The 27,488-nt window shown below is 50.8% G+C and overlaps 10 protein-coding genes across 10 annotated transcripts; 2 read left to right on the plus strand and 8 right to left on the minus strand.

The window, feature by feature from the left end:
* Window positions 1–98: 98 nt before the first annotated feature.
* On the minus strand, window positions 99–2,017 carry STEHIDRAFT_150775 (uncharacterized protein). Its single transcript, XM_007310754.1, has 5 exons — window positions 1,944–2,017; window positions 1,824–1,884; window positions 776–1,585; window positions 612–719; window positions 99–485 (listed from the first exon to the last, which is right to left on the minus strand). Exons 1-5 carry the CDS (start codon window positions 1,973–1,975, stop codon window positions 267–269), a joined length of 1,230 nt encoding a protein of 409 aa, XP_007310816.1. The 5' UTR covers window positions 1,976–2,017; the 3' UTR covers window positions 99–266.
* Window positions 2,018–2,130: 113 nt separating this feature from the next.
* Window positions 2,131–3,281, plus strand: STEHIDRAFT_150776 (uncharacterized protein). The gene is made up of 4 exons (XM_007310755.1): window positions 2,131–2,264; window positions 2,326–2,483; window positions 2,556–2,908; window positions 2,977–3,281. Exons 1-3 carry the CDS (start codon window positions 2,236–2,238, stop codon window positions 2,846–2,848), a joined length of 480 nt encoding a protein of 159 aa, XP_007310817.1. The 5' UTR covers window positions 2,131–2,235; the 3' UTR covers window positions 2,849–2,908; window positions 2,977–3,281.
* A 2,133-nt stretch (window positions 3,282–5,414) lies between these two features.
* Window positions 5,415–5,863, minus strand: STEHIDRAFT_68654 (uncharacterized protein; the record flags this gene model as incomplete). The annotated part of the gene is made up of 2 exons (XM_007310603.1): window positions 5,415–5,705; window positions 5,762–5,863. Coding segments are annotated over 2 exons (393 nt in total), but the record flags the coding sequence as incomplete, so codon positions are not given.
* A 4,312-nt stretch (window positions 5,864–10,175) lies between these two features.
* Window positions 10,176–10,867, minus strand: STEHIDRAFT_68586 (uncharacterized protein; the record flags this gene model as incomplete). Its single annotated transcript, XM_007310597.1, has 2 exons — window positions 10,176–10,637; window positions 10,703–10,867. Coding segments are annotated over 2 exons (627 nt in total), but the record flags the coding sequence as incomplete, so codon positions are not given.
* A 1,669-nt stretch (window positions 10,868–12,536) lies between these two features.
* On the minus strand, window positions 12,537–13,301 carry STEHIDRAFT_35023 (uncharacterized protein; the record flags this gene model as incomplete). Its single annotated transcript, XM_007310587.1, has 1 exon — window positions 12,537–13,301. A coding segment is annotated over one exon (765 nt), but the record flags the coding sequence as incomplete, so codon positions are not given.
* A 1,505-nt stretch (window positions 13,302–14,806) lies between these two features.
* STEHIDRAFT_116059 (uncharacterized protein) lies at window positions 14,807–15,572 on the minus strand (the record flags this gene model as incomplete). The annotated part of the gene is made up of 7 exons (XM_007310756.1): window positions 14,807–14,863; window positions 14,916–14,975; window positions 15,027–15,086; window positions 15,141–15,200; window positions 15,256–15,309; window positions 15,372–15,425; window positions 15,492–15,572. The coding sequence occupies 7 exons, from the start codon at window positions 15,570–15,572 to the stop codon at window positions 14,807–14,809; spliced, it is 426 nt and encodes a 141-aa protein (XP_007310818.1).
* Window positions 15,573–16,900: 1,328 nt separating this feature from the next.
* STEHIDRAFT_116060 (uncharacterized protein) lies at window positions 16,901–17,992 on the plus strand (the record flags this gene model as incomplete). The annotated part of the gene is made up of 5 exons (XM_007310757.1): window positions 16,901–17,101; window positions 17,155–17,344; window positions 17,418–17,539; window positions 17,606–17,709; window positions 17,779–17,992. 5 exons carry the CDS (start codon window positions 16,901–16,903, stop codon window positions 17,990–17,992), a joined length of 831 nt encoding a protein of 276 aa, XP_007310819.1.
* Window positions 17,993–18,546: 554 nt separating this feature from the next.
* On the minus strand, window positions 18,547–20,427 carry STEHIDRAFT_163091 (uncharacterized protein; the record flags this gene model as incomplete). Its single annotated transcript, XM_007310758.1, has 3 exons — window positions 18,547–20,171; window positions 20,241–20,328; window positions 20,398–20,427. 3 exons carry the CDS (start codon window positions 20,425–20,427, stop codon window positions 18,547–18,549), a joined length of 1,743 nt encoding a protein of 580 aa, XP_007310820.1.
* Window positions 20,428–21,064: 637 nt separating this feature from the next.
* On the minus strand, window positions 21,065–21,624 carry STEHIDRAFT_68666 (uncharacterized protein; the record flags this gene model as incomplete). The annotated part of the gene is made up of 2 exons (XM_007310604.1): window positions 21,065–21,508; window positions 21,583–21,624. The coding sequence occupies 2 exons, from the start codon at window positions 21,622–21,624 to the stop codon at window positions 21,065–21,067; spliced, it is 486 nt and encodes a 161-aa protein (XP_007310666.1).
* Window positions 21,625–23,837: 2,213 nt separating this feature from the next.
* Window positions 23,838–27,271, minus strand: STEHIDRAFT_163093 (G-alpha-domain-containing protein; the record flags this gene model as incomplete). Its single annotated transcript, XM_007310759.1, has 9 exons — window positions 23,838–23,921; window positions 23,977–24,059; window positions 24,124–24,223; window positions 24,319–24,507; window positions 24,589–24,644; window positions 24,721–24,839; window positions 24,916–25,807; window positions 26,931–26,951; window positions 27,007–27,271. The coding sequence occupies 9 exons, from the start codon at window positions 27,269–27,271 to the stop codon at window positions 23,838–23,840; spliced, it is 1,809 nt and encodes a 602-aa protein (XP_007310821.1).
* Between the last annotated feature and the right edge of the window lie 217 nt (window positions 27,272–27,488).

The raw sequence follows: 27,488 nt of genomic DNA on the forward strand, positions 1-27,488 counted from the left end.
AACTCATTGCCTCAAACCCTCTCCAACTTCGCATCACTCTGGAGGATCGGCTTGGACGGGGGCACGTATTAATTCACAACCGGTCGGAATATAAGCGGGGAGTTCTGTCCTCTAAAGCACGTTCGCATTACCCTCAAAAGAACACCATAAGATATATCGTCCAGAAGAACGTGCAACCAACTCCCACATCTTCCCCTCTCCTCTCTACACGCCACTCAGTGGGTCACACCTGCCCACCCAATCACACCTCTCGACCAGGTCCCCATCTACCACTTCTTCCCCTTCGCCTGTTCCTCAGCCAACCTCTGCTGATCCGCGATATACTTCTTCACATTCACCCAAGACTCCTTGAACGTCACCGGTTTCGCATTCGCGTCTACGATGCGGGGAGCGATGCCGCATATCTTGCGAACGGAGGGGATGCGGAGGACCGCGTTCTGGGCAGCGATGAGGGCGATGGAAGTGAATACTTGTAGGTTTACGCCCTGGTAATTTGGGAGGTGGTATCGAGAATAAAGAATGGAGAAGTCCGCCGCGGAAGAAAACAGTCGCGGGTGGAAAAGGTGATGAGTGCTCAGTGCTGCTCACGAGCTGGGGAAAAGGTAACTTACAATAGGAAGAGAACCCATGAACCAGATACCAGCTACGGAGGCAACACGGAAGAAGTTTATCATGTTGGCCATTGTCTCACGGTTGGCCGACATATCCTGCTGGGAGAACTATACCTGACAACGTTAGGTCTGTAGTCAGAACAAGCGAATAAGCCAATACTTACATGAAGTTGGACCTGCATAAGCAACGCAGAAGCGATGGGCAGAATATAATACGGGTCGACCGCGGTCAGGTCCGGCATCATCTCTAGCCCGCTCCACTTCATCTGCTCCAGGGGCGCCTGGCACAGATTCCTCGTCCCAAAGAACAACCCTAGCTGGAGCGGTAGCTGAACGAACGGCATCGCAAGCATGGGGAACATGTTAACGTTGGCCTTCTCATACAGCTTTTTCTGCTTGACCGCAACCCTCTGCACGGCGAGAGGATCCTTGTTCGGTCCTGTCGACAAGGCCGTCAGCTCGTCGCGCAATTTGAGGAGCTCGGGTTGGTGAGGTGCAAGACGAGCTGAATTTTGTTGTGAGGTGATGAATAGAGGAAGAATGAGAATACGTGTGACGGCAGTGCCAGCGACGATGGTCCAGAACCATGGTAGGTGAAAGGTGACGTTTAGAGATTCGTAAAGCCAATAGCAAAACCCGGTGGGCCACCAGGAAGAGAAACCAAGTGCGGCGAGGTCGCCATGTTGGAGGGGGGTCAAGGCAGATGTAAGGGTGTCGATGGAAGACGCATCGGAAAGAATGGAGGGATCGGTGATTGGGGATGAGGAAGTCAATGTCTCGGAGAGGGATTCTGATGGTGGGACTGCATCGATCGCTACAGAAGATACGGGTTCGAGCTCTGTCGGCTGGGACACGGATTCAGGTACTGGTGCTGCCGCTGGTGGAGGTGTGGGTTTTGATGAGGAGAATCCCCAGATATTACGGGACGTGATGGGTGTAAGCACGAGTCCATGGACTGGAAGTTTCCTGACGCGCTTCGGAGCGTTAGTACGGACTAGTCATAGTGCACATCCTCACTTGACCTGGCCAACAACTTTGGTACAATGATGGTCATCCCCAAAGGCCAACTTGCTCGTCCCGAGTCTACCTAGCCTGACAGTTCCAAACCACGAACGATTGGCCTGACCTCCAATTTGACCGGACATTGGCCATAACCACCATTGTAGACGTCTTGGCCAGATGAAGTGAATGATACTCCTACGAACGACATACCTGTGTACCGAGCGTCGAAATTAATCGCGCTCGAGGGCTCACGAAGAGACGTGGTGCGGCCCTGTTCACGGAATCATCGCGTTTTAGACTAGTTAGGACAGAGAGCAAAATGCCACGCACCTGTGACCCAATATACGTGTCGTCCCCAGCATTCTTGGAGGCGATAATGTAAAAGACTTTTGGGAGGAGGAAGCGTTTATTTCAACTGACGAAACTCGAAAGAAATTCGGCTCTGACCGGCGTTTGCCGGGAGATTTATGTGGCGACCTGCGCCACACCTCTCCTTCTTTTCAACGTTCATGCCCGCCTGCAGCCAGCAGGTGTTCAGGACTCGTTGCGCTCCTCGTCCTGATCTCTTCAGGGTCTTATTGCAGATAGGAATATACATCTTACTAGACCTGCGTGGCTTACAATGTCTACCGTTGGAGGTCACAGGTACAGGTGAGTATCGCCTACTCCTCCACACTGTTGATACCCACCGTTCATGACTTTCCGGTCACAGAGGACATCGAGCCGAATCATTTGTTGCAGATGTCGATGAATTGATAGAGGTCCGGGCGCGACAGCGCACATTCAACGGGGCATACTCCCGTACAGCGTTAGGCAATCTGGGCTACTCCCTGGCAATTCTCAAGCTCTTTGATAGAAGGTTTTATCGCAGTGCGTATGGTCTCTCTATCCCCTTCCTCATAGATATATACTCATGCAATTCAACCATCCGAATGTGTTCAGTCGGCCTTCTTTACGCCGTCCTCGCCGCGCTTCTCTTCGTCTGTTCTTTCCTCCGCTCACGCCACTCCCAGCACGATTTTGCCGACAAATACAAGCCCTCTTCCAATGACTGTTGTGATGACGCTAAGACGCAGGAAAGGTTAAGAGCGCTCAGAGTTATTAAGACGAAGGGACAAGAGAACGAACGGAACTTTGGGCGACCCTTCGTGACGGCGGGATGGATCGTGGTGGCGGTTACGGGCGTGGTGGCGGCAGTGGAGATTGCTTTGGTAGTGTTGATTTTGAAGTATTGAAGATGTTTTTTTTCGGGCTGGAATACGGGCGAGATGGCTGGGGGAAGCCGTGTTCATAGAGTACGTCTGCGCTTATGTTCAATGTTGTCATTTATACTCCTTACTTACCTGCAATGCTCGTCGTCTAGTCTTATCCAGGAGAACCTATTTTATTTGCCACTGCGAGGTTATTGCGCTAAAATTCTCATAATCCTGATTTTCAGCACCCATCCCTCTCTAAACGATATCTGCGAAGTTGCCCTCCGTGTGTGGCAATTTCAGTGGCCCATGCGAGGTACTCTGCACCGCACCGTCCAGTTCTTTCTTCTCCTCGGTCTATGATAGTAGGGTGGGGTTTACGGAGCGGTCTGCACGTTGGAAAGTCTGCTGCGTGTCTCGTTATTCTCACGCTCGCCACACACCCGTTGTAAATATCAGCATACCCAAGAGTAAACAGGAGCGGACGCTTCCATCTGGCTCCATGACCAGCTGCCTTTATTCACCCGGGGCAACAAGAACGGTCTACTTCAGACTGCTAGCGTTACACGCATACAAAGAATTTGGAACATGAGTAGACAATTCTCCACCGAGGCAAAAGTCCTTCCGTTTGCTAACTTGCCCTTTTCGGGCCCGACCCAACATCCCTAAATCATACTGCACTACTCTCAGACCCCGTAGACCTCCTTTCGGTTGACGATACCCCACCAGGACCATGTCGCGATGCGTCGTCAACATCAGGTTCGTAGTAGTCGCGCGCTATAGACAGCACATCTTTGACCTGTTGTACCAGGTTATCCAGGTTGATTGGGATTTTTTTTAGGTCAAAAATGGAAGGTGAGGCATCCGAGGTGTTACTCGACGCTTCAATTGTTTCTGCGATGTGCATAATGTTCTTCGACCACATGCCCCGCACGGTGCTCTTCTTCCATTTCCACAAATCATGCTCCTCACGCACAGTGTCCAGCATATTTGGACTGAGAGAGCGGGACCGAACGATATAGACAGCCCACCGTAAACACTGTGCTATCGCGACTCGAGAGGACTGGTTGGTTGACCACAGAGCATCATGGTGAGACGTGAAGCCTGTGATGATGGACAATAAGAGCAAGAAGAGTCGGTCATTGTACATAAATAATTCCGCACCACGTTCTAACGTGTCTGGGTGGTTTAATACGCGGGGGTATTCGTCAAAGAACCCCAACACGGGATGATAGAGCATGCAGTACAATGCTTCCATGACAGGGATACCGGAGAACATGATCTCTTGTCGCAACGCACGGTTCGCATCCAGATCATCATCATCAATCTGGAGTTGTTTGTCTAGAATCAGCAATATTTTGAGATGCCGGTTAAAATCTCGAAAAGGCGCCATCAGATATGTTCCTATTATGCTTCTGGACAAGCTCGCACGGGAGTTCATGATCGAATATATGTACCGAAAGAAAGCCCACAGCTGAGGGCCATCTCGAGGATCCAAGCCATCTATCAAGTTCTGGTATCCCTTTGACAGCACATCCGATTGCTGGTAAGAACTGATAACTTGCCTCACCCTGTCACGAGTCTTTTGACTCCACCAAAACAGTCCAGAGACTGCACTAGCGATACATAGAGCATGGAGAGTGGCGCACAAGGCGGAGACATTGCGGTTGTTGAACAAGTCTTTATGTTTTTCGAGCATAGTTATCGCTAGCTCAACACGCGATTTGGACTCGGCGGGAGACTCTGAGTCAGAGGGCTCCCACAGAGTATCGAAGTCCTTTGCAAGTTCCCAAGAGTGCTTGTGCGACAACAACCTTGTCAGTCCTCGTGAGATCCGCTCAATCTTCTTGCAGAGTTTGTGTTCGTCCTTGGCTTGAGTAACCGACGAAGCGAAGACATCGTCAACAGTTGATGCCCAATGGCTGATAACACCCCTCACTACATCGTGACTGGCATGAGGACTACGTATACTCTGGAGAGTGTTTAGTATTGTGGTCATGGTTTGATCATATCCACCAAATGATTGATAAACAATGCTAGTAACAGAGGGTCTCGTTGTAGTCCGCAATAAAGACCGCATTGCTTCCACGGTGAAATGAGAAATCTCGGCTTTATTATCTTGAACAAGGGAAATCTCCTGCGCCTTCAATTTTTTCACATTGAACGCTGTCCAGTCTAGTTCATCGAGTGAGAGCCTGATATGAGTCATAGTGTCCATCCCACACAACCCACGAAATTTAATAAGGCACCACAGTATAGATACAGATGCCAGTGATCGCGTATTTTTGGCGAGAGCAGATGTGGCATAGATATAGTCGGAGAGAGGGGTGCGGTACGAGCAATTCACGAAAAACACAGGCAATATCGTGGAAACGACATATGCCACATATGTCATTCCTGCCACAAGGACCATTATCACGCCGATTGTTTCGTCCAGGGGATTTAGGAAGATTACAAGGCCTATGAAGAAGAGCAACAATGCGGCGTGCAAAAGAAAAGGCAAGAAACCGACAATGTCGCGCACATGCCACTGTTTAATGCCCAAAAAGCGCATCTGTCGGAGAAGGGCACGCTCTCTGGGAGGTCCCGAGATGGTGGATGCATAGTTTTGTGCCCATTGCTTCACCAAGATGCAGAAAAGTGCTGTAGATAGGCTGAGGGCGAGACTTGTGAACCAGAATCCGTTCACGGCTCGATCGATGGCACTAGCCGGAGCGGACTGGGTAGAAGCATTTAACGCGGACGCAGGAACAACGCTCGGAGACAGGCCTTGAGCAGCAGCGCGCTGCAGTGCTACTAACTCGGTGAGAAGCGAGGCAGTCGTCTGCGTATAATCGACCTGTAAAGACTGAGACGTCTGAGCCACAAAGGTCGTCACGACGGCGGAAAAGAGACCGGCCTACGACCATCAGGTGGTTCAGTGACAGTGATCATGGATGAATGAATTACACATACGAAGACAAGAAGGGTGTCTACTGTGTCTTTCCATTCATCGACCATCTCGCGATCGTATATCTCCGCTTCGTCGAGGTATACTCTCCAGACACGGGCGTTCATTCCAGTTTCATCACCGAGTGTGTCTGGCTCGTATTTCGCCTCGTAATCGTCGTTGACAGGCACTACATGTAGGCAACTTGAGCATCAAAGATAGGTATTCAAACAGGCGTGCGTACCGTAATTGGTGACATTCTGGAGAGGTTCGGGTAATGATTGTTGATTGACTTGCCCATCGCCGCCTGTTGCGCCTTTTCCAAAAGACTGAGAGGAAGTGTGCTCCACGGGAGCATGTCCTAAGGCATTAGGCGCTTCAGCGGCTGTAGTGGCACCAACGTGGGCAGGACTCGGAACAGTAGATCCAGCCTTCGACTGCGGGCCTTCGTAAGATCCAGATACGTTCGTGACATGCGCGCCAATGATATCAGTGCTGATAGCAGCTCGGTGACCATGAGATGAACGGTCAACTTGGCCGTCTGCAGTCTCGAGCCTAACATCTTCGTTCGTAGCAATTGGATCGATGTTATCGTTGCTAGGTACGACGGCCTTCTCGAAGTGTGGATCATTTGTATCAGTACGACTATATGAAGGTCTATGCTCATGCTCATGCTCAGGGGAAGCAGGAGGAAGCCTATGGAGCTCGATCTCAGAGTGATTCGTTGCCCTCTCTAAAGGGCTGTCTACGCTTGTAGACGGCGAAGATGGAGCCATGGTTGAGTACGCCCTAAAAACGATACGGGGTGGGTAAGTACTGGGTTAGTTAAGAACGCGACGATGTGAAGAGTATGAGAAGAGGGGCGTCTGTGCGAGTCAACGTCCCCCCATCCGTGTATATATGTCAAGTCCCTGCACAGCATACCTTCAGGAGTCTGCATGGAAAGCCTCCACCATCAAGCATGTCTCTGGAAACATTCTGAACTGTCAAGCTTGCGAGACAGACATGAGCATTGCACGCCATGCATATGTCCATTTGAGGATATCTATACCCTTCGGGGTCAAGCCAGCAATTTACCTGCAGGCTTGACACAATACGATCTGTAGTACTATTTTTGTTTCGGGAAGATTCTGTGGTAGTGAAAGGTCACCTGGTGTTCATCTCCGTTTGGTTGATATAGTTAACATCGACCACTCTATCGAAGTTTAACTCTCTCCTGGAGACCGTGTTACGATTTCGATCACATGAATAAAAATTTCGTAAGTCGACTGAAATAAGGAAATCCGAAGGTGAGGTCAGGTGTATTTTTGTATCTGGAGAGCGCGGAGAGATACCATGCCTCATATGAGCACCTCATATCTGTTCTGTTCACTGTCACCCTATCATATTGCGTTATCCAAAAGTACAAGAACCTACGAACATACTCCGTGGTAGCAGAGCAAAGAAACCACTTCCATAACAATATAAGCGAACTTTGTTCCTGAAGAGGTAAGCTACCATCCACCTCCCTATTTGTTTGAAGAGACTCACCTTACAGTAATGTGATCGTGCCCCAAGTCTATCCTACCACCCATCAGAGTCGTGCCCGCTCCACATTCTCCACATAGGCACATCCACTACCAGGTTTAAGAAGAGTGTCGCACGAGGACGGCTCATCGTGATAGGAGAGACACCTGGTTCGACGCTTGAGCTGCTTTGATCGCCCACAGCATGTCCCACGGCTCTAACGCTCCTCTCCGGCACCTCCTTGGAGAAGATATCCCGGTCGAGAAAATAAATCGCGCATTTTGTAAAGTGTATCGCATGTCTGCATTTTGCCTTGGTGCCAGAAGGCCGAGGAATTTTGTGTACTGCGGGAGCTGCAGTATGGAAAGATCCCGGATTGTAAGCTTCGGCAACGAGCGCCTCGTATAATTGTTAGACCTTGAATGCGTACAGACACCAGAAATCGGATGTACCAGTACATCGATGGCGTCAACACGGGTAACACTGACAGAGCGAGGGGCGTGAGACGCCTCGTCGACGAGCTGGAGACCATCAATCTCGATCGCGACATGAAGCTCAATAGCATCGTTTCCAGGAATGATAACCTCTTCTAGACGAGCTGCGTCACTGTGAGAGTGGTGCTCTGAAGCTTTGAGCCCATGCTCGCAGAAGGCCCCGTTATCAACCTCAGTATCGGAACGACGAGCCTGAAGCTCGGTTTCACTGGCAGAGAGAGATACGCTTTTGAAAGCACTGTCTGAGGTGTTCTGTAGGTGTGGTAGAGTCATTAGAAAACCCAAGTTGACCTAGAAAATGAAGGATAAGTAGTCGAAGTCCGCAGTGGTAGCCTACCAAAGAAAAGAGAGCTGCGCTCAGGCGCGGGAAGTGCCGACGCGCCTTGCCTTTCTATAGGTGAGCACAAAAAGTGCCCCAAGTCATTGCCAGTTTCCTTCCGAACTTGAATCTGCCTTCATACAGATCTCGCAAATACACTTCAATATTACCTGCTCCCTTACGCTTTCCCTATCTTGCCTTGGTGTGCGACTCACTTCGATTCTCGAATATGCATGGAAAGGCGAACTAGTACTAACAACCTCGTTTGGAAGGAAACACAAAGATGGACATTCTCACATATCATCTTCATCACCGAGCCCTAAAGTCACCTCCCATCCTCTCCCATCTCATTTTCTAGCAGTTCCGATAGACAATACGGTCAGAAATATCCCTCCGACACATCTAACTTCCGGTGTACATCTTTCTGAGCGATGATACCCATCGCTGAGACATAGCTGTACCAGTACTAGAAGGCATAAAATAATCATAGCTGATGCAATCCACCGCCTCAGCAGAGCGTATCAGATCTTCATAGTCGATTTGAGACTCGCTTGGATCATTAACGGAAGACAGGTTATCGGAGCGATGAGCGATGATTGTTTGGACGACGGGCATGATGTTTTTTGGCCACATGGCCCGTATTGTACTATGCTCCCATCCCCATAAATTGTACTCATTAATATGTTCAGTGTCTAACATATCTGAGGTAGGAGGATCAGAATCATGCATCAGAATGGTCTGGCAAATCCACAACAAGCATAATCCCAATGCATCACGAGCCGATTTACTGGCTGACCATTCTGGATGCCTAGTCGCGAAACCGGTGATGATAGACAACAATAGCAAGTAGAACCTGCTGAAGAAGATAGACCTCTCAAGAATGCCTGACCCTTCCCTAGCTTCGTTAGATATTCCGAGTTCTCTGATAAACACCAAGTCGGGAGAGTAGAGCATACAGTATAAGACGGTCATGACAGCGACTGCAGGCATATGCGGTTCATGGTATGCATCATCAGTGGTGAAGACCAGCATAGTGAAGGGCCTCCGATAGAGGTATTTACCGAGAAGAATTAGTATCTTGAGGCGACTCTCGAAATCCTGCAAGGGCCGCAGCAAGTACAATGTTTCTCTATATCCAGCTGTGTCGTTCAAATTGTTCGTAAGATCAACTCGGTGGAGCACCAAATCCGTGATCAATGCGACATAACGTAGGAAAGGCCAAAGATGAGGGCCATTTTCGGTATTTAACCTGTTGAACAGCTCGTGATATGTCTCTATTAATGTGTCTCTGGACTTCACAAAAACTTCCTTCGGACTGTGCATAAGTGAATAGATATACAGAGCATGAAGAGCGGAGCAGACTGAGGATAACTGGTGATCGTCAAGAGACCCTGGATGATTCTTCAGCAGGGTTATGGCTTGCTCGACCCGCGAGGGCTGCTCTGGTGGTCCAGGCACTCCACAAATGAAATCAAGTGCAAAAGGGAGCATCCTCTTGGGGGCTCGCACGTGCGACCAAAACTTCGTTAGTGCCCGTGACATCCTCTCCAGATGAAGGACCTTCAAATGCAAGATCCGCTCACCCTCAGTCCCAGGATGAGAGACCCATGCCAAAACATCGTCAACAGCTGATGCCCAGTCGCTGGTGATGTCCCACTGCTCATCCTCCCAGCTGAGAACTGCCATGTCTGCCATAGTCGTTTGGTCGAACCCAGCAAGGGACTGGCGGACAATGCTTATGGCAGAGGGTCTTGTTGTGGTCTCCAATAAACACTGCGTCGCGGTCGTGGTTAGATGCGAGACCTCGGCAGGGTCATGGATTAGGCGTATATCCTGTCCCTTCAAAGTCATCATGGAGGATGTTCCATCTCTCATGCGGAAATACTGCCAAGGTTTAGCATTTAGATGGCATACAAAACCAATGTAGCGGTAGCACCACATGATCAATCTCCACATTCCTCTGACAATTTGTCGAGTAAACGCCACGGAAGCGTAAATATAATGAGACAACGGCGTTCGATATGGACAATCAAGACAGATTGCAGCCAGGAAAGTGGAGATAGCATAGGCTGTATATGTCAGACCAGCCACAAATATTATAGCCGAACAGATCGCCACGTCCAGGGGGAACAGAAAGGTGGCAAGGCCAATGAAGAAAAGCAGCAGCGAAACATGGAGTAGAAGGGGCAGGACCCCTACGATATCACGGACACACCACTTATTCACTCCGGCAAAGCGCATCTGTCGAAGGAAGGCGCGCTCTTTAGGAGTTCCAGATATCGTAGAGGTATAGTTCTGAGACCACTGTTTGACCAGGATGCAGATTAGAGCCGTGGAGAGGCTTAGTGCAAGACTCGCGAACCAGAAGCCGTTAATGATGCGATCGGATTGAGCAGAACTGAACGGCGTAGTGGCGTTCAAAGGCGACGCTGGAACAGAGTCAGGAGAAAGGCCTTGAGCAGCGGCGCGCTGCAGCGCGACAAGCTCGGTGAGAAGCGAAGCGGTCGTCTGTGTGTAGTCGGCCTGCAAAGATTGAGACGTTTGGGCTACGAAGGTCGTCACAACGGCGGAGAATATACCGGCCTACGACCATTATTATGTCAGTGTATGCGGCTTCTGACGAACAAAAATAACTAAAGTGAACTCACAAAGACAAGAAGCACGTCGACTGTGTCTTTCCACTGCTCGGTCATCTCGGAGTCGTAAGCTTCTGCCTCGTCGAGATATACTCTCCAGACACGAGCATTGGAGCCGACTTCCTCACCCCATGGATCTGGCTCGTACTTCGCCTCGTAGTCATCTCCTACACACATCAATAAGCGTACGCACGGATGGTTTCCGTGGGAGTATTCGGAGAGACACGTACCATAACCGCCGGTATTCCGATGGAGTCCAAAAAACGGCTCTTTGGATTGTCTCTTGGGCTCGGCGGTACCGTTAGTCGGGGCCATCCTAGAAGGATGAGACGTGCTGTGGAGTTGCACAGGGGTTGTAGTGGAGACATTTCCTACATCATATGTCCCTTCGCCGTTATTGGAGGCGACGGCGGCAGGGTCAACATTCGAACCCGCTCTAGATGACGATCGCCTTGTGACATTATCCAGCTTAGAATTTAGAGGCACATAGACTCCCAAACTCGGGTGTGCATCGTGTGCATCAGCGTAGGTAACAGAGCGAGGGGTATGCAACACCTCGTCAACTCCAGACTCGGGTTTCCCAGCCTCGACGATATCGTGCCCACTCGCAGCAGTACGCTCGACGACATGATTTCCGTGAACAATTATCTGTTCCAGCCGAATTTTATCAGAAAGCCCAGTATCGGACATGACATCCCTCTCAGGATGTTGGTCTGAGGGCCCGTGCTCGGTTTCGGGAGCCTGAAGGCGAGAAGAACGAGCATGTAGCTCGATTCCGCTCGACGCGCTGTTCGAGAGATCAGTGTCTCTAAGGGAGCCGGTACAGTCATGATAAGATGTGGGTCGACCTGAAGAACGAGGAGCCGAGAGACGAAGAGGACGAGATATAAGGACAAGGAGAAGACGCAGTAGGAGGAGTCGTAGTGGGGATGTATCGCCTCGGGCAGCCTCCAGAGCAATTGCACACTACTTCGGACTCCGCTGGTCAGAGCCATGGTGTGGGAACCAACTTGAAACGCAAAATGGTGTGGCGTGGTGTGGCGTCTCCCACTTCTCCCACATCCGAGTCATTCATGCAACCCTCCCCCGTTCACAACAAAATTCTCCCTTAAGCACATCTTACCTTCATAAACACAAGCAGCTGAAATCCAACACAAGTTCGCTCATTCATCCACGAATACAAGCTGCAGGAAGAGTCAACCGGCTTCTTTCCCTCGTCCAACCACGTTCCGCTACACTACATCAGAACAGACAAATTTATGAACATCACGCATCGAACAGAGAAGAGATCCAGAGGAGATACGAGGGAACCTAGTGCTAAGTGCTCCTCAGGGTATATTACTCGACTTCAAGGGTAGGGTGTGATATGGTAGAGGTGGAGGTAATGACAGGCGCCGGCGGTATGTACGCAAGGACGGACACAGACAATGTTAAATAGGTAGACGACCAGAAGCGAATGTGGGGGGTGAAGGAGCACTAAGTGGTAGGGGCTCGCTCGGAGGTAGAAACAAACAAACAGAGTACGAGGATGGCCACATTGGAGTAAATAAGTGAAGATTGAAGAAGACAATAAACGACGCCACAAGAACAAGCGTAAGACGCGGTAGTAGCCTACGCTCGTTCGATGAACCGATTCGATAATGCAACATAGGAAAAGATCCGCAACACAACATTCAACCCGATGAAGCGACTAAAATATGCAAAGTCCGCTAACTATGTATACCCCTTAGAGCAAGAGGGTAACGGCACCGAAGGCCAACGCTCCCAACATCGACCCAGCGACAACGACCTGTCCAACCTGAGCCCTCGCGCTAGCAGCGCTGTCCAACAACCCGCTGCTGATAGATCCACCGGCAGCGACAACGGAGCCGCTAAGGAAAGTCGAGCCGCAAGTGGTCTGGATACCGTTGTAGAGGGCGGTCTGGCCGGAAAGCATGGGCGAGTTGGCGAGACCTGGGGCGTAGGCGACAGACGACTCGAAGTTCATGTATGCGGTCATAATCTCCTGCGTGCACGTGGTGCAAAGTTGCTCGCTGGTGAGGCCGGCGGTGAGGTAGAGGAAGAGGAGGTTGTCGGAGCTGTACGTCGTCACGTTTGGAACGAACGCGACCTGGTCGTCCCTCTTGCTTGACAACGATACGCTCGAATACAGGCTGTCTCCGCTGCTGCTGCTACCGGCGAGACGAACAGTTGACGCGGCGGAAGAAGTCGTGTTTAGGGTGCTGACGCAGTACCTGCCACTGTCATCCTTGGAGCAGATGGCCTCCTTGAAGGGGATGAGAGAGTAGAGGACATCGTAGGTGCGGATGACGTCCGAGTTGACGGAGGATGTGAGCTCTGCGGTGCAGTTCCCGTAGAAGGATGCGAGGAGGCCGCGAACGGTGGATTGATCGCAGGACGTGGTGCTACTGCAAACGTTGTTGAGCGCAGAAGAGATGGTAGATGCGGAGGCAGTGCCGGTGGAGTTTCCGGAAGGACCGAAGTCGGCGGTGGCATTCACAAGTGGGCTGGCGCAAGAGGCGAGAGCAGTGTCGGTATCGAGCGAAGTGAGGAATGAGGAGCAGGTGGAGGAGATGCCGCTGGGGATAAGCGGGTTGGCCTGGGACATAGAAGGTCAGTATGAAAGTTTCAAGATATCGTCCGACCTGAACTGAAAAGACTGTTGCACAATGCATCGGACAAGCCAAAATAAAAAGACCAAGACGCGAGATAGCTAGGCTCGCATGGAAGAAGACCTAACCGGAGTGCGACCTGAAAACGGGCATGGTAGGCCGTTCTATGCCCGACAAGACAGTTTCGAGTACGCAACCCTCGACATGACAGTGAATAAGGAGCGATAGGATATGTCCATCAAGGCCTCCGATCAAGGCTAGGCTCCATGCCATGGTGCACAAAGATGTAGAGTAAGTAGAGTGAAGCCGTGCGGGTCGTTGTTTCTGAATTGGCTTTGAACGTTCAAACCAGACTTGTCTCACCAACGAGCAATCCGCACAACGTTAGGAGGTAACATGGAGAGGAAGGATCTGGAGTATCTTCGAGTCAAATTCTAGAAAGATACAAATCGTCGAGGAGTAAACCATCCTGGGCGTCGCACCAGAGAGATTGGGCAGCGCTTGTCAACTCCTCGCTTTGACTCGGTTTTATACCACCGACTCACAGCACCGCAATCCCAAGACTCTCTTCACTCTCAACGTCACCTGCTGCGCTCTCAACTGCGCTGCCCTCAAAAAGACCACGACCCCACAAAAAATTCGAAATACTCACCGCGAGGACGGCGGTGGCCATGAGCGAGACTACTGCGACGGACTTCATATCTCACGAGCTTGAACGGAGGACTGGGGGTGAGCTGAATGAGCGACTAGGGTAGGGAGCAGAACAAAGCTGACGACGACGACGAAGAGAGTCCGAGCGCGACAGTGAAGGCGATGGGCAGCGGGTAAAAGTCAATCGCGGGAATGGCCCAGAAGCCTGGCAACCAAAATCAAACACCCCACGTGGCTTTCCTTGGCTCGTTCGTCTTGGCGCACGAAGAGTGGCGACAAATCATTTTTGTGTGGCCCAGAATGTTCATCCAAGGTATGGAGTGGGTTGAAAGAGTGACAACAGACTAAACGATGTTGGAGGAGAGTTCCCGAAAAAATATGTTGTGTCAATGAGCAAGTCACCACGGGCACTTGAAAGTTGAAGGATGCTGAAGTTGAAGCTCCGATATATACATGCCGGTCTCTCCCGCGCCTCTTCCAGGACTCGGACATTTACGATCCCATCATCTTTGCGTCTGACAGTCTTGTAAGTGTCCATTCTCCCCAAGTCACGACTTCAAAGGCACTCGATCATTTACATTCGATATACAAGTACATACAACGCATAAATCCCAAAACAGAGCGTAGAAAAATAGCGGCATCAAGAAGTTCACCCAAAGTTCACCCCACAGGCTGAGAATGCCGTCAGCTCACATTAACGCTGGATTTATCTCGAGAAGAAGTACGTACCCTATCCCGCCTGTTGTTTGCATTGACGTCTCTCTTGTGCTTGATACAGAAAATTAGGTTAACAGCCAGCCTTATCCGGAGCGCTAGCGATACTAGTACTCAGCCGATGCTTACACATATTGCCCTAATCTTGGCCCTGGGTCCAGTCATCACTGTCGCCATCTACACTATCCTCAGCGCGCTATGGACTGTTATGAGACCTGGGCGGATGCTTTTTCAAACAGGAGACACACCTTTTGCCCGCTGGATGAAGTCCAGTCGTCGCTATCGCCATCCACGCTATCCTCAGCGCGCTACAATTTGGCATGAGACTCGAAACGTTGCGCATGTTATCAGGGACAGACTTTTTTTCCGCTGGACGAAGTCCAGTCGTCGCTGTCCCCATCCACGATATCCTCAGCGCGCTATAGACTAGCATGAGACTCGAGACGTGGCGCATATTCAAACAGGAGACACACCTTTTGCTCGGTGGACGAACTCCAGTCATTGCTGTCGCCATCAACTTCATCCTCAGCGCGCTGAATTTCCCTTGAGTATCATAATCGGGTTGCCTGTCGGTAATGGACAACATACCTTTCTCTGGGTACATTCCCAATCATAATTGTCATCATCGACGCCATCGTCGCGCTAGAGTCATAATGCAGAAGGGGCTGAGAAACTTGCTATGTACGCAACGAGTTCGAGATTACCTTGCCCGAGCTGGCTTGCCAGCAGCTATTATCCTCGTCGATGCTATCAGTGCGCTAAACATTGACCATGAGCTATCAAACCGTGTACTGCACGACGAAACGGACGAAGTGGTAGCCTACCTTCATCGCCAAGGTCGGAGCGGCAGCAACTGAGGCGACCCACACCAAGGCAGACACGGCGAAGATGGCGAGAAGTTTCATGATGTTGAAGTTATCAGGCGAAAGAGATGAGCGGGGTCAGATGTGGTAGGCTTCCTTAACTTATTTCCTCTCTTCTTGCTCTATGTCTTTTATACTCGCTTCGCCCCTCCTATCAGCTGCCAAAACTGATATTTGTTCCTATTAATGCGCCCTAGACCACTCCGCATGCTCGCCCACCTCGCCCAACAAACTTTCATGAGCAGGTGCTCTCCAAAGTTTCACACCTCCGCGTTCTACATTCGAATGAGAGAGGACAATTGCTTTTATCGTCTCAATTCTACTTGGTAGTCTCCCAGACCCCCCAAACTGATCACTGCCACGTCCCCATTCCGATGAGTTCTATAGAACTTACGCTCCTTGTCCTCAGAGATTCGCCTGGAGAGAGTCATATCCTGTGCTTCATGCCGAGAAGAACACCGCCAGTAGAGCAGTAACAGCTCGAATAATCTCACAAATCTTCTTCACCTGTACCATTGATCAACTCATCATTCCTAGGTGCACATCCCACTGCCTCATATACCGTAACACATGATCTGCCAAGAGATCTACCTGATGTCTGTGAGGGATATCCGACTCAGAATCCTGTGGCGAATGCTGATCTTCACGCAATAGCTCACCTAGCGGATTCGCCTGACCATCTGTGATATAACTTCACAAATCGTCTTAGGGGAAGACCATACTCTTTTGAAACTCGTTTGGGGTGATCTCGTACTCAGGAAGGTCGTATGTATGCATGCCACTGCACACTTGGTAGCAGACAATCCTCGTGTGTCCGTCAACCGTCTTAAGTACGACGACTCATTACTGGCCTAGGACATTCCATCTCGAACAACTACCTTGAGACAACCTCTCGAATGCTGACTGACAGATGTGAGTCGCAAGACATACAGTTATGGGAAACATCATGGAAACTTCCCGCAACTGACTTAGATATCATCGTTCAGGGGTTTCCGGCGCTACGCCACCCCGTATATACCTGCTTCCTCCGGGAAATGAACTGCTCTGTTGGTATACACGCTCATCCTCAGCAGACGCCGTTGGTCGCGGAGGTGTCTCAGGCCGTGGTATTCCTGTACGTTCTAGCAACCAAAGGCCCGCGATGGTGAGCTGTCTCGCGGGGAAAGAATGAACGACTGTCTACGCCCGCTCTAATGTCATGAGCGTATTTCTTCTCAGAACAGTTATCACGAGTGTGATGATCCTCGTTACTGGCTCTTGTCTCTCTTTATGTCGCTGGCTCAGCTGTTCGTCTGCGTTGGCTTTCCTCTAGTGCATCTCTAGTCCTCCTTGACCACAGTTTCCTCGATCACTTGCAGGAGAACCCCCACATGCTCTCCTCAACAAACGATTCCGCAGACTACGAGCCTCTCAAGTCGTCTTACACAGACTTAGACGCTGAGTATGACACTTCGGATGTTGCTCCATCACAGACCATCAAACGTCCCCTTCGTCGTATTGTCATCATTCTCGCCATTGTCGTTCAAGTCGTCTTCGACTTCCTCGTTATCGCGAATGCAATATACGACACTGTACACAGTCATCGTGTTTCTCCATACCCTGTTGCACAGCATTTATATTGTAGGTATTCGCTCGCTTGTTTGCTCTACGACCTATTTTCGACGAGTACTCTGCTTCTGCTTTCATAGCTCCAGCGCAAGATGCTCTTGAATATCAAACATACAAATTTGACAGCGGTTTCGGCACGGGAAGTACGATCTATCAAGGCGAACCATCTGACTCGGTCGACCAGGCATGGGAGGACCTGTACAGTTGTAAGTTTTCAGTCTCACGAGTGATGACTGCCCTGATCACTGAACCAACGCTTTGGTGAATTATTCTATTCAGTCGGAATCTTAGAGGTTCCAAGATCACAAGCGGCCTTGATGGTCAACAATACTCGTCCAATACCTGGTAAAGAAGGCTACTATATCACCGAGCTTGACGTGTTTCACGAGCTTCATTGTCTGGTAGGTCCTACCTTCCAGCGCCGAACATATCTATTAGTCGTTGTTCAATATTTCTACTCGGACTAGAATGTGATCCGTCAGAAGCTCAGCCCGGAGTACTATGGTCAAAACATGACGAGACTACACAAGAGCCTCATGCGCCCCGACCATATCTCTCACTGTATCGATTCGTACGTTGAGATTTCGTGCACGACTACCACATGTCTCCAAGTATTCTGACTCTCGTGATTATCTTGTAGGATTCGACAGTCACTTATGTGCTCATCCGACATCAGCACCATCGTCTGGGTCTGGGAGGAGGATACACACACTGCGAAGCCATCGGGAACGGTCCTTCACTCGTGCAGAGACTTCGACAAACTCAGGGACTGGGCGAAAGAGCATCATATCAGTGTCCATTTCGACGACTCTGTGTATATGGAAGATGACTTGAGCATTCCTGTTATTCCTTGACATCTCGTGTCTTTGTATGGTTCTGGGAGACCGTCTAAGAAAGAATGTGATTGGTGTCACTCTACCTTCTGCATCATGTACGTCTGCACTCTCGATGTCCTCGATCCTCAATTCTTCTTATTGCGGTCATGAAGTCGAACATTGTCACTTTGAGTACGACTACACGCTTCGCATCCTTATATCGCAAAAAAAATCCCTATGAGTCGTCCACCTTCAGTCCGAAAAACAATTAAATAATAGCGGGGGTAAAACAAGAGCAACCTGAAAATTTCGGATCGTGAGGTCGGACAATAGCCGTAAATGTCCTTCGGGAGAACGGTCAACGCTGGCCCTGGGTAAATGATATTTAACTTGAGTCAATATCAGTGAGGCGTGACGCGCTTTAAGCACAAGACAGAGCTTGACGAGTGACTTTCAACAATCGTCAGATAGACTCACAATTCATGCAGAATAAATCCCGAGTGAATAGACACGTTGCGAGTATTCTCGATGCACCCTGGCAGCGAATCCACCTTCCAATCAGACTTAATACGCAATATTCAAGGAGAAGGGACTCACTGAGGAGGCCAACGATTCTCAACACCATTGTCGTCCTCAATTTCGTCGTCTTCCACCTGCCCCTGATCAACCGACGTGGTCACACCGTCCCACACCACATCTAGCCCCAACTCCCCGAACCATTTCACCACATTCTCCGAGACCGTACAGTTGTCCATTACGACATGCTGGAAAGACGGTCCTAAACGAAGGCGACGCCGGAAAAGATTGTATACCTTGACATCGAGTGACGCTCCTACTAAGTGCAATCTACGCAACTCTGGGAATAATGGCTTGTCCTCCCAACCATCTGTCGCGGAAGAGATGGGCTCCAACGCTCTGAGGAAATAATCCCCTTCGCGCGACACAAAGGTGACTTCTTCCACTTGCTTCAACGGGGCGAAGGCGTTTTGCCACCTCTTCGAGCTTTTCCAGGAGATGTTATCGAGACGTAGATGCCGTACATCCTGGAGCAGCTCGAGACACGCGTCGGAGAGGAGATCCTTATGCCCGCGGGTGATCAATTGAACTGATGTAGTAGAACGCTCATTGGAGGCCGACGAACCCGACTCCAGCTCGTAAATCATACCAAGGTTCTGGGACTTCGGATTATGTGTCGCGGGTGTAAGCCTGGCGAAGCAAATCGGCAGTAACATCCTGAGTGCCTCGAGTATGACGTGAAAGTCTCGACGTCCGGAGTACGCGCATTCGAAATGACCGTTGGTGAAAGACGGTAGGCGAAGGCTCTGGAGTAACCGTCCGATAATAGACGCCTGACCTCCGCGAACGATTATCGTGGACAAACGAACCAATGAGACGACAAATGGAGAAAGGGGAATGATCTGACTGTTTTTCTTCCTATTGTTAGGTAGGGAATTGCACAACTCTAGCGTCTCGAGATCTGGCGTTGTCTTGAGCAGATCGAGGAGAGAGGATATAATCGTGTGATCCTCGGTACCATCTCTCGGAAGATCCCAGAGTTGTGAAGAAATCTCCAGTCGGGTGAGGTTATGGAAGGGAAATGCGCTCCAAGGGATTGGTGATATACTGTGCAGAGACAGCTTGCGAAGAAGCGGGACAGACCGAGTGAAAAAGTGGCGGGGAGAATCGAATCCTAGGGTGCTGTCAATCACGATTCCAAATCCACTGCCTGGTTCCCTCATACCGGCAATACGAATTTCTTCCAGACTCGGTGCTGATTGGAGAAGGTCGTCAATAAACTTGTGGGCTCTCTCCTGTGCATTCGTCGTATAGCCAATGCTGATGCTGTAAACGCGATGTCGTATGCTCTCGATCGGCACTTCTGAGAGTGGCAGGACGTTTGGGCCTGGTGCGTGGTAGAGTTTGAGTGGAGCCGAGTTCGAGCGGCGAATGAATTCTTCCATGCATTCTCGGCCTAGGCGAAGAGGTATATTGGTCCATAGCAGTGGGGAGTGAAGAGCGAGGTCCCTCCAGAATCGACAGACATGAGTTATTTGGACCCAACCTAGATTTGACGAAGAAGGAGTATCGTGGGCAACACTCTCGAGGAATATGGTGATGAGGGTCTCGCTTGGCAGCTGAGCGATGGGAGACGGATCCGCTGGTAGTTGGTTCGACTCGTCCGCATTAGCTGAATGTTGGTTTAGATCAGAGACAGAGTCTGTTTCTGGTGAGAAGTCAGCGTGAGAGGTTTCGGAGAGGAGCACAATAGGTATTGCAGCAAACATACCTTCTGGGTCCTCCAAACCGTTTGAGTCCGAGTCTTCCCATCCGAGCAGGCTTGTCAATGGGACTACAGAAAACGGAGGACTTGGCGGCTGGTAAGTACCACGGATGGATTTCGTCAGTATCCTCCTTAACAAGCATTTCAAAAGCATTACACGAACCTCTTGAGGGATGAGATGCAGAGCAGACATTGACGAGGATGTTCGACGGCCAATTTCAACTTGAGGTTCGTGATGAATGATATGGCGTTCAGCGGCCAGTGGGCATTCAGGTCCGTCAGCAACTTTTCGCTGCACCTGGCTGATATTTTCACATATCACACACCTTATACTCTCTTCTGTCGAGGAAAGGATGAAAGCGACTCGGGGCGCCTTTCGTGCGTCTTTAAGCATACAGTACTCGGCCTTTACCGATCCCGCACAAACAAACTCACGCCACCCAATTCGCCACCCAATAAAAGATGCGAAGGACAGATATACCTCGTACATATCTACATGACCTATGTACACAGAGCATTCACAAGCATTCCACGACATATTCAGGGATTCAACTATAGGCAAAACGGGAAACAATAGATATGGCTAATAAAGGCGAGGTCCGAGTCAACGAAAAACCAATCAAGCCTCTCGAGCCATAACCACATCGTACAGCAACGCAAAGACCACAACGTAGATAGAGAGGAATGAGGATAAGAAAACATTAACTCACGAACGAGAACGAGTATAAAGGAAACAACAGTACGCGCCACACAGCCCGGAACGAATTAACGAGGAGAAAAGGAGCCATAGCCACAGTGACGGAACGCGATGAACATCAAAGCTGACACCCTCACTCCGTCCTCTGCCTCTTCCTAGCCTGCCCATCCTCACCGTCTGCACCATCCTCTGCCTCTTTCTCGTGCTCCGCATCGTCTTCCACCCTCTCCCTCTTCTCTCCCTCCACCACAGTACCCTGCTGGGACTTCCCCAGCATTTCCCTCAACATCGACAACTCCCCCATATCCTTAATTCTCGCCGTCCTCTCCTCGTCCCACATCTTCCTCACTTCCTCGAGCTGTGCCTGTAAATCACCCATCGCCTGATCCATGAGCAATTTCTCGAGCGTCCACTTCTCGATGTTTCGTGCTTCGTTCTCTTTGAGATGGTGGATGTACTGCACTGCGCGGGAGAGGATAGCGCCTTTAGCTTTCTCGCCGGAACCATTAGGCACGATACGGCCGAGCTCGTTGATTCCCTCGTTGATGTTGCCGCGGCGTCGGCGTTCTACTTCTTTCTGCTCGACCAAAACCAAATCGAAACGGTCAGCCAAATCATCGAAAGAGGATGAAGGAATATAAAAGAACGAACATGATTATCCTTCCTCTGTCTAGCCCACTCATCCGAGCCCATATTCGCAGCCCTACCTCTCTGCCTCGTCGGCGTACCCGTTGCCTGTGGTGTCCCTTGCGTCTGCTGCCCATTCCCCTCCTCGTCATCTTCTTCATCCTCCATCCTAGGAGGCATACCGCCCGCCGGAGGCGGCATCCCTCCGAGGTGTGGAGCCCCATTATTCGTGCCCATTGCGGTAGCCGCCAGAGCTCCAAGATGTCCCATCGGCGGGCCACTCGGATGTGAAGATGGACCTGGCTCAGTTAAATGCTGAGGCAACGTGTGATGGGTAGGTGCGTATGGATGAATGCCGACGCCTGGGGCGGAGAGAGGCATGGGAAAGGAGGTGGGCTGTGGTTGGGATGGACTTGTGGAGGTTGGCGTTTGTGACTGTTGTTGCTGCTGCTGTTGTTGTTGGGCGGACTGGATTGTCTGCGCTTGTGCGTGAGCCTGGGCGGCGAGTTGAGACATTGCGGAAAGGGTCTCGGCGGCGGAGGACATGGAGGGATCCTTTGTGCCGTTGCCATCCTGGATCTGATTTCATGTGGATTAAAGTCAGCCTTAATATAAACAAATAGATGCAAGAACAAAGGGACAAGAAACAAATGGACCATCAGCTAGAGATGAAGACGCCACAATCCTAGGCAGCTTGACCTCTGAAGTATCTTCCAATTACAGAGGTGAAAGAATGTGAGACATTTCCGAAAACTCATTCCTCGGGTACGCACTAGCAGCGACATCGATTGTACGTCAACTCACGACTATGACATGTTGAACATGTAACGCAGCTCGACGCCTCTTCCGCAGAAAAAGGGGTACCCAAACGAGACCGAATAAGAGTTCGTGCTATCAAGTCAACACATTCTCGATGGACATCTCGGATGTTCCACCGGTCAACGTACGCCGTCGATGGTGATACTACACAGCGCAATGCGACCAAATCCCAAACACTCTACACAACGACGACGAGACAATATTTGTCCGTTCGCCACGTTGTCCCCAACTTCAATCACGCCGACACACGTCGCCCGTGCAGCAGCCGTGACCGTCGGGCACCATCACGTGGAGGAGCGCGACGCAGCGCGATCATTGATCGTCTCGTCGCGACCTTCACCATCATCCTTCTGACCATCACCATACTCCCCCTCAACTCTCGAAAGCACACAAACACAAAAAGGAGCAACAAAGACCCACCTTTCCCAGCATCCCACCCAACCCCGGCAAGCTCCTCACGAGCAGCATGATCGAGTTCACATCCAAAGGTACGCCCGGGCTATGCTGCAACTGCGTTATAAGATCCGCCGTCGCAGCGGCAGCCTGTGAAGGACTCGTCGTCGCTCCAATACTCCCATTAGCTGTCGATGTCGTGGTTGGTCGAGCTGAAGCGGAGGAGGATGGTCCTATAGCGCTGATGGAGGAGGATGCACCAGGAGGGGCGCTCGCGGATGTGAGGGCCGGCTCGTGAGCTGGATTCGGCACTTGCGTCGTCGACATTATCGTCTACTGAATGATTACGATAGTGATACAAGGCTCTGCGAATTGTTGCTGATATTTATGCGAGATTAGCTGAGGCAGGGGCTAGAGGCGGGGGAGAGCGATCACGGGAGGGACGCGTGGGTCACGACGAGGGCGTGATTTTCGAGACAAGGTCAGGCTTTTTATGTCCCCCACGTGCGAGAGTCTCGGCCCGGAACCGGCATCATGGGACCCGCTGCTTGCATCGAGACTCCGACGTCCGAATAGTTGGTGGCCAATGAAAGGCCTTCATGTGGCGAAGGTGGGGAGACGGAGAAGGCCACAATCGATAATAAACGGGGCTACACTGGAGAGAACTGGTAGGCTGGATAGTAATACGAGGAAAGAAAGAGTAGCAAGTCGTAGCTGTACTGTAATGCGCACTGAAAACAGTCAGTGGAATGAGAAGACATAAAGCTGCAAAGGATCCTGTGGAACTGAGGACACTGGACGGTCTCGTAGACGAAGCTATAGCACATACACTGGATAGTTAGATAGATAGATTCGAATGCAGATCCTAGAGAAATAAAATGAGATAGGCAGCTATATCCTCTACTTTTAGGGATAAAGCAGTAATTAAGGTAGGAGCACAACATTACGATTCGTAAATCCGTTAAAAGATGGATAGATGTATGGAAGAGACAATATACTTAGGGTATGAAACGCGCTTATACACATATGGTGAGTTTGGGATGTGATAGGGATGTGACGGTCGGGGCCTAAAGCAAGTCGGCTCTCCTCAAGCTATCGCGCAGGATACCTTCCTCCACGGTCCTCAACGTCGCAGCCGTCGCACGCGTATCCTACGGCAAGTCATCAGCATAAACTCTACTCACACGAATGCAGAGGCAAACGCACGACGACCGTAGTCAAATGAACGTAGAACCTTCTCTGCTCTGGAGAGTTCTGCTTCGCAATTTCCTTGAAATGACTCTGGAAGTCTGTTGCGCCCCATGCGGTAAGTCAAAACGGATATAAGAGAAGGGCAAGACGATATATACGCACATTTCTTAACGGTCTCCACTGTATTCTCCCTATCTCCATAACTAGGCACATAGTCGCGAACCCTCACTCCAGCCTGCAACTTTCTCTCCAGCAGATCGCACTACGTAACCACCGTATCAATATCAACATCATACCATCACACAAGTTGACCACCATAAAGAAGAGGAAGCGAAGAGTTCAGGAAGAATGACGCACCTTATTTAAGAACAGGATAATCTGCGTTTTGCTCAACAGCTTCAACCCACAAAGTGTCTTCCAGAGCATATACGTATCCTCCAACCTATTCACCCTCCTATCCTCCGCCAGCCGTTCATCGAAACACGAGATCGGAGCGAGGAAGATGATAGCGTCCATATCGTCGAAGTAGGGGTACCAGATTGCGCGCTGTATCATATGATAAAAACAACGAGTCAATCAGTCACCAAAGATAGTGACCTCGAACGGAAAAGAAGAGCGTAGACGTACGGAAGACCTCGTCCCACCGACATCGTACATCAACCACTCATGACCTGCAGTACGGCCTTACGGCCGTGGTCAATAAACCAGCTTCTTCTTCGGCACCATAGATTATCATAGCAATGAAGAGAAAAGGCTCACCTTGCTCAATGGAGAAGCTGTATTCCTGGACGCCAACGGTACGTAGACGAGCTCTGATAACATCATCGTCCGAAGGCTCGTAATCCCTCTTCGTGATCCTCTCTATATCGTTCAAAAAGCTGCACACCAACAAAACCAATCAACAAACGTCCTCTGCCAACCAACCCGACTATAAACCGAGAAAGAGAAACTCACAACCCCGGCCCATTCTCCAACGTTATCTTCTTCCGCCTCAACATCTCCCTAACCACCCCATCCTCCCACAACGCCTTCATAGCCTCCCCACACCCCGCAAGCACCCCACTAACCTCCTCTTCCTTCCTCCTCGCCCTCTTCTCCAACGTCTCTTCCGCACTATCACCAGAACTCGACGGAGCCCAAGGCTTCAACTTCTCCAATGCGCTCTTCCAGCCATCCCGACTCCGGACGTAAAACTCCTGTGGTCTACGAGACGCACCAGCTGAGGCGGCGGCGGCGGCGGCGGACGCAGTAACAGGAACAGAAGAAAGAGGCGGAGGCGGCATAGGAAGCGCATCGTGTGGTTCCGAAGTACTCGTCGTAGGCTCCTCAGCCGCAGATCCCAACCGAGCCTCCAAATCCTGCTGCACGCCCTTCAACGGCGCAAGCCTCAACTTCAAAGTCCTATGCGCATCCGTCCACTGCAGAGGCCCGAGCAACAAAGGGCTCGTCGGCGGTGACGTTCTGGGCGGTGTAATGGCCCCCGCTGAATCGGAACCGGCGTGATGAACCTCCTCGATCCCAGCGGTCACTGTAATTCCCGGAAGATCGACGTTGCGGGTCGGGGGACTCCTCTGCCCCGTGCTCGTGGTCGTGGCTATAGTCGACGTGCTCGGTCTCGCATGTGAGAACGTCTGATGATTTGCGTGTGGGGAAGGTGGTGACGATCCGGAGCCGGATGAATTGGGTAGGGTGGTGGTGTTGGTGGGAGAAGGAGGGACGGTGGAGAGGGCATGTGAGAGGTGGTCGATGATGTTGTTTATGGACCGGAGGAGGTTGAGCTGGATGACGGCGCGCCAGGAGGAACGTTCGGCTAGCCAGGTTGTGCGGGCGTATTGCATTTGGAAGTCTGCATATGTGGGTTTGGATCAGAACGATGATATGACATTGGAAATGAATTGGTGGTTAGTAAAATTATCGGTAGAAGGTGAGAAGATTATGAAGAGGAATTATTGGATCACAAGTTCCTGTTTTGAGCTGTGAAAGACCCCATGGCTGAGGTAGCTTCAGAGGAACAAGATGTAGACAAGAAGACTGTGGCGTTCGAAGCTGTTCTAGCAGGATCTCAGGCTCTTGTCCGTTGCACCGTGGGATGAAAGACGATGAACGAAACTAGAAGCGAGCTGCTCCGCCACGGTAACAATCTCCCGGGTGCAGAAGTGCTGCCAATCATCCAGGACGCATGAAACGAAGCTAACTGCGTAGTAGTGCGGGACAATAATGGAGCGATGCTATGGACATGGACGTCTTGCTATCCACCATCTCAAAATTACGTCACCGAAGTCCTTCCAGACATGATCAAACAGGGAAGCACTGAGACAAATCGGCCTCTAATGGAAGGACCGTGAAGGGAAGCAAAGATGATCATGTTCAAACGACGCTAAATGCCATGTAGCCCGTCCGTGTGGGATGAAACTCCCTGTAGCGGGCCGCTTAAGACCCCATATCCGCAACATATTCTATGGAGAATGAATGTCTGGCGAGCGACAAAACGAGGAACAAAAGACGGAGTCACGTAGGTGAACCCTGAGATCAGAAATGTCGATGAATGGTCTGCGTGTGCAAGACAGGGTCGAAGGGGCGCCGATGGACAGCGAATGGGCGCAATTCGACATCAACATGAAACACTGTCAGAGATCTGTGCCCAAGTACAACGGCACATATACACACAGACCAGACCATAAGGCTACACAGCGACGGGAGGAGCGATGACCCTAGGACACAGCTCACTGGCTTGCGTCGAAGTATACGAGAAGGAAGCAAGAAGGCGAAGATCCTAGGTCAGCGCCACCGGGGGCAAACTCCGAGAACATAGGCATGGAACGGCATCGATTGAGACGATCGTTGACGCCAAACCGAGCTGTCTGGTGACAGAGATGCAGGACGAGACAGAAGACACGATGAACATATTCTGTCAAGCGCTCGATGGTCCGCAAGTTCGCAAGTCAGTCAAAAAAAGAACAAGCACTCACTCTTCAGAGTCGTACTTTTGCCTGCACCCAAACGGTCAGAACACACTCGAGAAAGGGATTCACAGTGAAGACGCACCACTTTCGCTTTGACCAAGCAGCAGCACCTTTACCGGAGCCTTCTTCTTCTTCAAAGCCATCCTCTCATTCCGGAGCTGCTCGTCGATCTCATCGCTGACACGGCGTGCCTCCGCCTCCGCTGCCTCCCTCAGCTCCCTCTGCTCTGCGGTCTCATCTGGCGGCGGAGCGAGTGCAGCTGTGAGAGGGTCGTCGTCATAATTGGGCAAATGTCGGTCGAACGAATGGGAAATTGAGGATGAAGGCCGGGAGACGGCGACACTCATGGCGCGGATGTAATTGGGGCGGTTGAGTCTGGCCTTGTCTCCGAGACACGGGTGCTGTCGATGATCGACGCCGGTGGGATTTGAACGGGGACGACGAATTCAAAGCGCAAGTGAAGACCGTGTCGAGTGAGAGGAGAAGGACAAAAAAAGAAAAGGACTCGCTTTGAACTCGAAGAAAGGCGAGTCAAGTATTTACGACACTGGCCTTCGACTTCAA

Source organism: Stereum hirsutum (assembly GCF_000264905.1).
Source record: "Stereum hirsutum FP-91666 SS1 unplaced genomic scaffold STEHIscaffold_21, whole genome shotgun sequence".
Classification (NCBI taxonomy): domain Eukaryota; kingdom Fungi; phylum Basidiomycota; class Agaricomycetes; order Russulales; family Stereaceae; genus Stereum; species Stereum hirsutum.

Excerpts from the sequence above, each read along its gene's own strand:
- STEHIDRAFT_150775 (XM_007310754.1), bottom strand. The coding sequence starts at position 1,975 with ATGCTGGGGACGACACGTATATTGGGTCACAG. Across the intron at positions 1,885-1,943 it reads ACACGTATATTGGGTCACAG|GGCCGCACCACGTCTCTTCG; the intron begins GTGCGTGGCATT and ends TTCCGTGAACAG. Across the intron at positions 486-611 it reads TCATGGGTTCTCTTCCTATT|GGCGTAAACCTACAAGTATT; the intron begins GTAAGTTACCTT and ends CCAAATTACCAG.
- STEHIDRAFT_150776 (XM_007310755.1), top strand. The coding sequence starts at position 2,236 with ATGTCTACCGTTGGAGGTCACAGGTACAG. Across the intron at positions 2,265-2,325 it reads GTTGGAGGTCACAGGTACAG|AGGACATCGAGCCGAATCAT; the intron begins GTGAGTATCGCC and ends TTCCGGTCACAG. Across the intron at positions 2,484-2,555 it reads TGATAGAAGGTTTTATCGCA|TCGGCCTTCTTTACGCCGTC; the intron begins GTGCGTATGGTC and ends GAATGTGTTCAG.